Below are 12,682 nucleotides of genomic sequence, written 5' to 3' on the forward strand. Positions count from 1 at the left end.
TAAATAAAACCAAAACGAAAACAGTAAATGCAATATACGCGTGCTACCTTGATATTGAGTAATCAAACATCAATAGAGTTATCGTTCTTTGCTTAAAGTAGTTCTGATGTTCATACGCCAATATGAAATCCTTCCAGGGGCACGGGTCGCTATTCGACTTGTCCCGTATGACCTTCCATGTGCGAGGTGACGTTCTTACCAGCTGAAGACAAAATGACAGAAAACAACTTACATTCGTCAGCATGTACCGGTTTCCCAGTTCCGGTGCCATTATGCACTGTCTTGGCGGTGCCAGCCTTTGACAATTGTACCATAAATTAAAAACATGCAGCAATGAAACCATCGGCTGGAACTCTAATGTTGTTGAGCACTCAAAAAAAATGGCGCTGGTAGTATGGGCAAAGACCAAGGTTAGTTTTCATGAAGACAGGTCTTCGTCATCTGACGAGTAGTTGAGGGGACGTTGGATCCAGCCATATTTCGCCTGGGGCGAGGAGGGCGACTTGCATCTAGTCACACCGACATCCGGACCCATGTTAATATGGAAGACACCCCTATAAATAGGATCTGCAAAGCGGGTATGCACAACATCGGACAACATTGGCTTGCTGGTCTTGCTAACCGATGAACAAAGGGATCAGACAGATTCTGTGAATGTCACACTTGTGCAAATCACAGACAGATTGGCTGATCGAACACACGAGTCCTACAAAGACTTGGATCTCCTACTGTGGGAAGATCACGTTTCAGATTTCATCCGTATTTTCCTTTGCTACCGGACGGGATAACAAAAGAGCACCGGAAGCACTGTTAAAGCAAACCAGGACAGAAATCTCAGCGTTGTTGCCATGGCGCTCTGATTCTCCAGGGTGTATCAAAACCACTACATGGCTTAATATGTTTCTGCATTTTGATATCATATATTATATTAGTGTTAAACATATTAATAGGCATGTTGTCTGAATAGAACCGATACCTTAGAAACCTAAAATGAGAACTTCACTCACAGAGGTATTAAAAACGGTTTTCATAAGATTGGATTGACATTTTAAAAACCAATTAAATATTTCCCCAATAAATTTAGTCCATATGTACTGTGAAAACACATGAAGAAAAACATTTGGATTGCACTGAGAAAAAAACATTTGATTTCCTCGTGAAAACTGACCAGAGCAGTATAGGTTGTCCATAATATTTATTTGAGGATGCTTAAATTTCTTCTGTGTACAAGAATCAAATATGCATTTCAAATATAGCTCCTTCGTATTGTAACGTGCTTTAGCGTATGTGTGGAGGATTGATATGATAAATAAAAATAATATATAGCCATACTTGTTGACAATATCAACAACAAGGTGGCATTTGTTTGTGTTTCACCAGTCGTGATTTTGCTGTAATATTGCTAAAAGGGGGCGTAAAACCATACCCGCTAAATCTCACTCACTCGTGTGTGACACTACGATAAACTTAGGTGACCCTTCAACGGAATTTGACCCCCCAAAATATACTAAAGATCTGTTACGATGAAAACTCTAAACCCTTTCGCCAACTGGCTTCTAATTTTCTGATTAATAGACGATGCTAAAAAATAACTGTCAATGACATTGTAACAATGAGCGAACGACATCCTGAGCAAGGTTGCTGATGAGAGATACGGTTACGAGGGGTGTCCCAAACGTTTCCGGCCTCACCATGAACGGATCGCACAAACTCAACAAACTCGCCGTGTTTCTAGAACAGTATCTCAGCAGGTGCTCGACGTGTAAAACATGTCGTCCATGTGCTATGATTTGCCATATATAATTGTCAAACAGCATGACACTATTATTTGCTCTCAAAATGGAGAGAATCGAATGCAGGACTGTTATTGAGTATCTACATTTAAAAAGGTTTACGACACATGACACAAAAATTAGGTGACAATGCTCCATGTAGTATGGTCAAACAGTGGTGTGCTGAATGTACGAGGGGCAGGAGCAGCACTGAATACGAACCACGGTGTGGTCGCCCAGAATGTTATCTGAAGAACACAAACGTCAGAGAGTCATGGTTTGGCGTCAGCTTCTCGAGGACTATCGGGGAGATCCACGTGCTTTCATGGGCCATATTGTTACTCAGGATGAAATCTGGGTTCATCACTTTGACTCAGAGACAAAAAATCGAAGTATGCAGTGGAAACACGTGACGTCACCAATGCCCAAAAAGTTTAAAGGAACGTTTTCCAGTGGCAAAGTCATTGCCTCCGTTTTCTGGGACTCTGAGGGCGTAATCATGATAGACTATCTAAAGAAGGGTTCCACAATAAATGGTGCATATTACGCTGATGAATTCCGTAGGTTGCGAGAGAAAAGGGCTGAGGTATCTGGCTCCTCCGGGACAATAGTGGGAGTATTTAGGGTCTCGAGACAAACAATGGTTTTCAGACGGGTTAAATATGCTGGAGAAAAGGTGGAACAAGTCCATTTAAGTGAAGGGGATTATGTTGAAAAATACGTATTAGGCAGGCCGGAAACTTTTGAGACATCCCCCGTACTGCACTTTGTGAACGAGAATATGTCCACAAATGAGTCCAGTGTATCGATCACAGTAGAATGAAAATGTATCACGCTGGGTAATAGAAATTGGTGACACGGAACAGGAGATTACATAACAACGTTCAGGGCTTCTTGTTCTTCACCTCTGTCTTCTAGTGATACATCCGACGATATATCTTGCGGAATGAATGCGTTCACCAGTTTCTGGAAAGAAAGATTGAACAATACACGCAAAATAAATTCTATATTCTATACGAATGGGTTATTGAACGGAAGCTATGACTTTAGGTGTTTCATATGACAACGTTTCTTTCGATGTTGGCTTGCAGGGCTATGGTTTGTGTCGTTGTCAGCAGATTGCCTTATGTGGTGGACAAATCTACAATCCGATTCTAGAATTCTCACTGAATGGCTCACTCACTCTCGATGCACTCAACACACAATCATTCCTTCAATTCCACCCAAACATTACACACGCAATTGCACACGCACACGCACATGCACACATACTTGCACACATATCAAACTAAAACACACTCACTGACTGACTAACTAAGTCGGTCATAAGGATCACAGTTTGAGTTACCTGTTTGAATGTGTCCCCTCTGGACTTCCATACACAGTACACCATCCAACAAGGCGTCGGCACAATCATGAACGCCGATATAAGCCAACCAATAGCGGTTGCCCACTCAGGATAGAAGTAAGTGCCATATTTTGGAGGCCGGTATTCGTAGAAGGCGTACACAAATATAACCTGGAAGTAATGTATAGCATGCATACGTACAGTTGTACCCTGTGAAGATTTGTATCGTACTTTTCAATCGGCAAGGATACATACAGAACTATGTAATGGATAACTTATATGTGTGGTGCTGACTATACCGGATTTTGATTTTGATTTGCCACCATGCAGAAGTGTTTTTCAAACAGATTCCCTGTTTGGAACATAACGATGAGTTTTACGCCGCCTTTAGCAATGTTCCAGCAGTATCACGGTGGGAAGACCAGAAATAACTGTCACACATTGTACCCATGTGGGGAATGTGCGTGATGAGAGAACATTTTAACCACTAGGTACCCTTTGCTACAATTTTGGGCCAGATTTATTAATTAGAACAATTTGATTGATTGGTTGTTGTTTAACGATGCACTCAGCAATATAACAGCTATATGGCGGCCGTCTGTAAATAACCGAGATTGGACCAAACGATCCAGTGATCAACAACATTAGCATCGATCTACGCAATTGGGATACGATGACATGGGTCAACCAAGTCAGCGAGCCTGACCACCCGATCCCGTTAGTCAAATACCGAAGCATGGGTTACTGAGGACCAATTCGAACCCGGATCTTCACGAATCTAATTAGAACAGACTATACGGATGTTCTGTGTAAGATTCGGACTACGATGAAAGGTTCGGACTCTACATCCGCTCTTAAAGTGATGAGAGCCAAATGTTTTTTTTGTGGAAGTTGCACCGACGAGCAACGTCAGACTGACAAAATATTGATATGTTTGTCTGATTTCTGCACTTCTTAAGACAGCATTGAGCAGAAGTGATACGTGTCTGGTTGTTAGGTCATTTCAAGTAACCATTGATGGCCATTTATCTTGAATATGTCTTGCGTCTTGCAAAATTCGAACAACTGATTGGATGCGTTTCTTCGACCATTTGAGCACACTCTTTCTCGGGTTCAAATCCATAAAATCTTTCACAAGCTTACTAAAGACAAACTTCCATGTCACAATAACGTTTGCCTCTGAGAATACATCAGACCTAATCATTTCGGCCTTTCCCATCACAACACTGTATTATCAAACTGACAAACTTAAAATGACGCTAAACCCAGCTCACTCACTCACACTAAGAATGGCGATAATGGTATTACCATGAGAAGTCCAGGTGTGATGTACTTCATGAGGAAGGTCAGCCATCTTGGAATGGTCTGTCCGTACATCTCCACCGTACACTTATCCAGTCTCCATACACCTGCAACGTATTTGTCTCGTTATACACGTATGTATTCACAGGACATCAATCGTTTTCTGGTTGTTCTGTTTGTCGTCAACGGCCCCATTCTACAATCCAAATTGAGGGACCCAGATCTAAGGAATTTCCTTTTGATGCTGCTGCTGTTGCAGCATGGAATGCTAAGAAAGAGAGACGTGTATTTCACAAGTGTTGAGCTAAGGGCCACGTAAGAAAACTCATGTGAATAGTTAAGCATTGTTGTGACGGCATGAACATTACAGTAAATACCTATCTTTAGTCAATATGTGATGCCCCCCCTCCCTGCTTGGTGTCAGGTCCCCCTCTTTTGTAACAGTTAAGGGGGATATCCCCCGTAATCCTAATTTCCTGTATGTAACACTGATTCTTACTGGGAATAAGTTGGTCGCTTATTCCAGCTATATCTGTAAATAATTAAGTCTGGACTAGACAATCCAGTGATCAACAGCATGAGCATCGATCTACGCAGGGAAGCATATATTTACCAAACACCCAGGCCAGGACCAGACACTCTACCACCCCAAACAGCATCACAGGGGGCACCGACGCATACCAGTCCACGAGGGTCAGGACGTAGATACCAGCCTAGTGGAAGAACAGCGAACATGAGGCGTGATGTTTAACCCAAATAAATATTTGGGAATTTGATTTAACTGTTCAGTTCTTTAATGTCACACTCAGAAATATTCCAGCTATGTGACGTCGGTCTGTAAATAATTCAGTCTGGACCAGACAGCGCAGTGATCAACAGCGTGAACAGCGTCAAAGCAGCCGATATACGATGACGATGTGCTAACCATGTTAGCGAGTCTGACCACCCGATCCCGTTAGTCGCACGGGGTTGCTGACGACCAATTCTAACCCGGATCTTTGGTTTAACACCTCATTAAACATTATTGCAGTTATACTACGGCGTGCCAGCTCCATGGTGGAGAAAAGTGTGAGGTGACGCAGGTCCCAAGTGTTTACAACTCGGGTGAAACCTACGGGTATGTTGTGACAAAACTAAAACCACAATCGAGGCCTGGATTCTGGAGAGTCCAAGGGAGGTAACTGTGTACAGCGTATAGTGGCTCATTACATGCCCTGGGCATAATAACATAAGACATAATCTCAGAAGTGCTGTACTTGAGGTTGATGATATATTTTCTTCAGGGCCCCAATATCATGTACGGGTCCGTGCAACGGGCAGTTTTAGATTTTGTCTCGTCATCTGGAAAATATGAAGTAATCTAGACAGGCTCTCAAGTGGCTTAGACATATATAGTTCTGTGATTTTAAATCTTTTTAGCCCTCTGTCACCTTAACCTACTGCTTTTTTAATGAATAAGTATTTCATGTTTCAGAAATGGAAGTGATTACTTAAGGTTTTTAATCCGTAACACGAAGCAGAGGTTATTCGATATATGTATACCTCTATCTAAATGAATATTAATAGTGTTGTCGGTTCTTTTATGTTAACTAAACGATTCCTATTGGCGATGAAATTACCTATGATGTTTTATTAACTCAAGTCAATGTGTTGGGCGCAAATAGGCCTCTTATTGACCCATGTAGCCCTCAAGCTATAAAACCAACCAACCAACTAGTGGCGCCTCGGACAACTGAGCCACACGTGACCCTGAGTAAACACGAAGACGCGACACTCACATTAAATGAAGAATAGAATGACAATATACATAAAAACATCAAATACAATACTTAGTTTTAAACTATAGGGCTGAAATAATGCCGATAGGACTTAAAACTCAAGTATAAGACAGAATATTATGGATGTCAACTTCTTCTATACACAACGTTTCTGGGCTTTTCCTTGCCCTTTTGTCAGGTGAGTGACCAAGTAACTTACTCACTCACTCACTATTTCTAAACTTGAAGGCATACTATCTTGATTGGAAGAGTTTTTTCTTAACACGAATATTCTCATTTTAAAGAAATAAATTAGTTTGCATTTTACCTTGAGTCCGTGAAATACTCGAATTTGATTGGTCAATTATTAAATTAGTCACATTGAATTTGGACTGAAAATGATTTTATGACCGCTTCACTGCGCACGAACACAACACTGCCGCACAACTTCCGCTTGACCACCAACGTTCAGCTGACACATTAACTGCAATAATGTTTGACGAGGTTATAAACCAAACTAAGAATATCTGGGTTAGAATTGGTCGTCAACAACCCGTGCTTGTCGCAAGAGGCGACTAACGAGATCTTGGTCAGACTCGCTGACATGATTATCACATCGCCATCGTATATCGGTTGCGAAGATTATTGCTCACACATTTTTGTCGACCATCAATTCATTTGTCACCGAATCAGACTATGTGGGTATAGAGAAAAATCATTCACTCGTATTTATTCCACTTATATTCCCTCATGCCCCTTTACCAAGTTTTAAAGAAAGTGTAGCATTTGAAATACTAATTTCATTGTTAAAAATTTCTCAGCTTGAAAACTGAAAATGTTTTAATACATGTCTATGGAAACATAGAAAAGCATGTTGATTGTGATAAGCAGTCTCTGTCACAGACAAAACTCAATGTCTGTTTTATTGACACCTATGTGTCTGCCTGCCTGTATGCAATACTTCAATCATTGATCACATGCAATTTGAACTTAACACCTATCAGACTATACACCATAAACAAAACACATTGATTTATGGCTCGTGCACCTGAGTTCTGTCTCTGTCACATTATGTAATTACACAGACAGGCAGGTGTGATACTTGTACACATGACATGTTATTATGTCTGTTGGTTGCAAACAAACTGCATCCATTTTTCTCGGATGACTGGATCGGACGGAAACCGGTGCAAACTCAGATTGTCAGTTTCAAGTCCTGCTTTGTATTTGGACCAACGACAGTTTACAGCCACGCAGTAGTTCACATCTCAGTATTTGTTGATTGGATCGAACGCAAATGCAGAGAGCATGTATTTACAAAACCCAACATCTCTATACACATTCTTTATGGATAACAATTTCTTTTATTGTTTATGATGCGACGTTTCGGTATGGATTCTTATACCGTTGTCACTCTTGCTTGACAACGGTATAGGAATCCATACCGTTCGAAACGTCGCATCATATACAATAAAAGAAGATGTTATCCATAAAGAATCTTACTTTCCTTTTACTCACCATACTTCTAAAATGCCATTCAAACAGATCATCTCTATATACACACACAATGAGCCCTCAGGGTATCGGCAAATAAACCAGCAAATGAGAGACTTCGTTACACTTGAGTGCACACCCACCCGCTCTGACTGGGTTTGGTCTCCCGGGTGCTTCGTTTCGAGGGAAGTAAACCCAGGTACAAAATATTGCACTCTTGATTCGCGATTGTATTCTTATAATTTTGTTTATTTGTTTTTCACAATCGGCAATGTATATTATATGTCGTGAATAAGTGATAATTGTGTCTTAATTATGTTTGTTTTTTTGTGTTGCATGTGACATTTAATATAGACCTGCGGTAGTCGTGGCGCTAAGGTGATCGTAATTTCCATACTTTAACACAGACTTACTGCAGTCGTAGCGCTGAGGTGATCGCAACTCCCATACTTTAACATAGACTTACTGCAGTCGTAACGCTGAGGTGATCGTAATTCCCATACTTTAACATAGACTTACTGCAGTCGTAGCGCTGAGGTGATCGTAACTCCCATACTTTAACATAGACTTACTGCAGTCGTAGCTGAGGTGATCGTAACTCCCATACTTTAACATAGACTTACTGCAGTCGTAGCTGAGGTGATCGTAATTCCCATACTTTAACATAGACTTTCTGCAGTCGTAGCGCTGAGGTGATCGTTACTCCCATACTTTAACATAGACTTACGACAGTTGTAGAGCCAGATCGCCTTGTGAAACGGGCCTCAGTGAAATGACTAACAATCAGTTTAAGAACTGCCAAACGCTTGAAACGACAACGTAACTCTCGTTCTTTAGCAAAACACGGCTTCTTCTCCATCAGTGAACGCAATTTCATCTTACCTGTGTAGTGTAAGGAAGAGCCAGGAGGAAGCAAGGAAGGAACACGATGAGGAGAAGAAGCCACCGACGCTTGGCCAGTGACGGGAACTGATCAGCTAGTGTCTCTTGAGTGATCTCTAAACTCGGTACCTGCAACGAAAGGAGGGTTGCTGGTTGGCACAAATACGTTAGTGCTTGTGTTTTGTAGCAATATTCCATCCATATTACGGTGGGGGACACCACAAATGGGCATCACCCGGATGATGAGCGTACGCTGTATCCAGGGGTTACCCAACCGCCCCTTTTCAAATAAGTATTGGAATTGAAATATTGCAAATAAACCAATAAAACGATAGCCACATTGTTCATTTTAGTAAACAGAGAATACCCAGTAACTTTGATGCTTGTAGATATATACTGCCTGGTTGTGATGTTGGTTGCAGTGTACCCGATCAAGAAGGAAAATAGTGGGTTCAATTAAAATTAACGTTCATTCAAAACTTTCTTTAACAACCCCAAAATTTGACAGATGCATTGGCATTCCTGAAACTGGTTCAACTCCACACTGCAAACGTCTTTGATGACAGTTGAGCAAGGGATACAAGATACCAGACGTTTGAAACAGTGATATGCAAGTGGTCGACAGCGTTCCACCACACACCGGAAAGATTGCAACAAAACGTCATTGATAGTTTGAGTATTGATCGATGCACTGAACAAAGTCGCTGAGTCTGATCACGTGATTCATTTGGTCGCCTCGTACGACAAGCACAGGTCGCTGGGCATCCATTTCGTCTTGTGCATGATTTGCTACAAACAACTATATATACCGTCGTATCAAGGCCCAACGTCATCATCATGAGGAAAACCAGCACGGACCATAACTGGGACAAGGGGAGATAAGTCACTGCTTCCGGTAACACTGAGAACGCCAGATTAAGACCTGGAGTGGAAAATGAGTGGGATCATCAGAACATATATGTGTGTGTAACACCGAAACTATACGTGATACATAAACAGGCATAAACTGGCCTCAATCTTAATTTCGTTTGGGTGAGATCACTGCCTGTTCCTTTTTTTTACAAACTGACAAACAAGTCTAATGTTAGATGATGAATACAATCTCAAAAAGTGTCTTTTATATGTCAAAACTCGTCCATAAAAGTGTAAAAACAAGCATAAACTTTTCATATATATCATATATTTCTCGGGTGAGATTCTTTGTAAGCTGAAGTGGTGCATCATTAACAAATAAACCAAAATCAGATATAGTGATAAAACTGTAACAACCATGGTAATAACGAACTGTTTGGCCCCGTCCACATATTGCATATTTAACTCAAAATTCATATATAGAACTACGATTACAACGAACTAACATCGGTAGTCCCTGTGGGAATTAGAACGCATCATGACTTAAATTATTGGCAAATTGGGAAATAAGATAAATCAGAAACGTCCAGATTGTGGCTACGTTCATTATTAGCGCCGGGATCGGGTGGTCAGGCCCGCTGACTTGGTTGACACATGTCATCGGTTCCCAATTGCGCAGATCGATGCTCATGCTGTTGATCACTGAATTGTCTGGTCCAGACTCGATTATTTACAGACCGCCGCCATATAGCTGGAATAATCCTGAGTGCGACGTAAAACTCAACTCACTCACTCATTATCAGCGCTAGTGTACTGTGATACTGTGCCTCAGATTACTGTTACAGTTACCCCGTAATTATACCTGAAGACTGAAAGTCATCCATGTTGGACCCGGTCACGTGCGCCATGTGCCCCAACACCGTGAACATGGACAGCCCACAGAAGATGGTGATCAGGGGGTCCACGATACACAAAACCATCGCCACTCTGGGAATTGGGAAAACAATATTCAATGAAGGCCTACGAAATCTTTATGAATTATGAGAGGAACACCAATCTAGAGCATGGAGCAGTGACCGTTTAGAGTAACAAAACCGTGAAAGAATTTCTTTATGATTGTGTTTTCTCTGTCTTTATCATCTTCCTTCCATAGACACATGTTATGGATTTAAGAGCGCTTCCTTTGATATTTTTGTGAATTTTACCGATCATTTGTAGCAATTGTTAAAACAAGAAAGCCACCCGTGTGAGTCTTTTTTAGAGAGTAACCAAAATTAACGAAATACAATTTTTCTTGTTATTATGCTTCTCTGTCTGGTGTCGTCCTTGTTTCAAGGAAATACCTTAAGAGTCTAAGAGTGCTTCCTTCGATACTTGAGAATTTCTTGATCATTTGTAGCTATTCATCAAACGATGAAGCTGAGTGGTACAAAATTCCATGTTTACTTCGGAAGAAAATCAGTAATGCCTGAAATGTTTTCAAAAACGTATTAAGGAAATCGACACTGTTGAGCGAAAAATTACTGTTCGATGTGTAAATACCGAGACAAAATTGTAATGTTAAAAAACCTGTTCCCTATACCTGTAGCAGTTACTGTTTCGCTGATTGTGACTGGAAATGGTGTTGGCAATGCCAGTGCTGGTGCCCATGGAGTGAAGGGCGTAGCCACACGCTTCGATCCATATCTATAGCACACCAAGGTAACAGTTTTGTTACTTTAGTCGTTGTTTAACGCAACACTCAGCAATAGTCAAACTAGATGACATGCATCAGCTACGGGAACCTAACCAGCCCATCCCACCAGATGCCTCTAGCAACAATTATGGTGATGCTGACGACAAATTCTCAACCAAATGAGTGAGTGAGGTTTTACTCCGATTGACCAAATTTTCCACATTTATCATTTGAAGGACACTTTATGTCTGGAAGCATCTACTTATATGGCAACTAAATACATTAAATCTACAACCTTATGCTTAGACACAAAGTGAGTGTCCTTGAAGGTTCTAAGCAAGGAGCTCGACCTTACAGTGCACCCGAAGATGCCAAGTATGTGCCCTCAACAGAGAAATATCTGCTAAGCCAGCTTGTCAATTTAGAAATGCTCAGCACATACGTCAAAAAACCTCAAAGCGACCTCAAGTGAATGAGTGAATTTTAGTTTCAGCAATATTCCAGCAATATCACGGCGGGCGACGCTAGAAATGGGCTTCACATATTGTACCCATGTGGGGAATCGAACCCGGGTGAACCTAACTTAGATGAAGATAAGACCTTATAACATATACTCAAGAATAGCTCTTTTGTTCATACAAGCTCGTTCACGGCTGGGGACACCAGAAATGAGCTTCACACATTGTACCCATACGGAGAATCGAACTCGGGTGTTCGGCATGATACGCGAACGCTTTATTCTCTAGGCTACCCCATGGTACCAATGACTAATAGGACGGTCACGCTCAGTAACGTGGATGAGTCATGTGCTGATCGATTCACTAATATAATAATGAACCATTTATGATTTAGCAGCTGATTTGTCGACCTGATTTGACACTCACGTTGGGGCTTTTCAACTTCTCAAAGTCTGGTCTTATCAGATAAAACAGTCCATCTGTCGCCCCTGGCAACAAGGAGCCCCGTATGAGGAAGATCGCACACACCAGCACCGGGCACATGAAGGTGACATACACGATCTGGAAATGGTGTCATATCGTTTGTTAGTAAAACCAGTATTCCCACGGGATACGCTGACTGGAAACTGGTCCTGAATGTTTCATTTGTTTGTTGTTGCACACGGCCGTAATCCAGCTACGCGCATATGACGGAGGTCTGTAATTACTCGAATTTGGACCAGACAATCCAGTGATTAACCTGCTATCACAGAAACATTAAAATATAGATAAAGGTTTTCTCCTTTATTGTTAGATATTTACTTTCAGTACCAATTCCGATTTTCGGGCGAGTTTAGTTTTATGCCCCACTCAGCAATATTCCAGCTATATGTAGGCGGTCTGTAAATAATCGAGTCTGAACCAGACAATCCAGTGATCAACAGCATGAACATCGATCTGCGCAACTGGCATACTGTGACATGTGTCAACCAAGTCAGCGGGTCTGACCACCCGATCTCGTTAGTCGCCTCTTAGGACAAGCATGGGTTACTGAACCCAATTCTAACCCAGATTTTCCATTCTCAAAAAGCTGGCACGGTGTGACCTATGTGCAATATTGTCCAAACCTGCTCCAAACAGACTCACAGTGATTGGACATTACT

At 41.4% G+C, this 12,682-nt stretch overlaps 1 protein-coding gene across 2 annotated transcripts; it reads right to left on the minus strand.

The window, feature by feature from the left end:
* Window positions 1-2,391: 2,391 nt before the first annotated feature.
* LOC124255197 (sodium- and chloride-dependent neutral and basic amino acid transporter B(0+)-like) lies at window positions 2,392-12,058 on the minus strand. 2 transcript variants are annotated; one of them, XM_046689035.1, is made up of 8 exons: window positions 11,967-12,051; window positions 10,270-10,394; window positions 9,365-9,477; window positions 8,556-8,684; window positions 5,036-5,135; window positions 4,429-4,529; window positions 3,121-3,291; window positions 2,392-2,738 (listed from the first exon to the last, which is right to left on the minus strand). In XM_046689035.1, exons 2-8 carry the CDS (start codon window positions 10,385-10,387, stop codon window positions 2,643-2,645), a joined length of 828 nt encoding a protein of 275 aa, XP_046544991.1. In that variant the 5' UTR covers window positions 10,388-10,394; window positions 11,967-12,051; the 3' UTR covers window positions 2,392-2,642. The 2 variants fall into 2 exon arrangements, 1 of the variants encoding a protein (XP_046544991.1); XR_006892639.1 differs by lacking the exons at window positions 2,392-2,738; window positions 3,121-3,291; window positions 4,429-4,529; ... (2 more) ...; window positions 9,365-9,477; window positions 10,270-10,394 and adding an exon at window positions 11,053-11,093 and having other exon boundaries at window positions 11,967-12,058.
* Between the last annotated feature and the right edge of the window lie 624 nt (window positions 12,059-12,682).

This window comes from Haliotis rubra, unplaced genomic scaffold (genome assembly GCF_003918875.1).
Source record: "Haliotis rubra isolate DU_JTF1 unplaced genomic scaffold, ASM391887v1 Scf597, whole genome shotgun sequence".
Classification (NCBI taxonomy): domain Eukaryota; kingdom Metazoa; phylum Mollusca; class Gastropoda; order Lepetellida; family Haliotidae; genus Haliotis; species Haliotis rubra.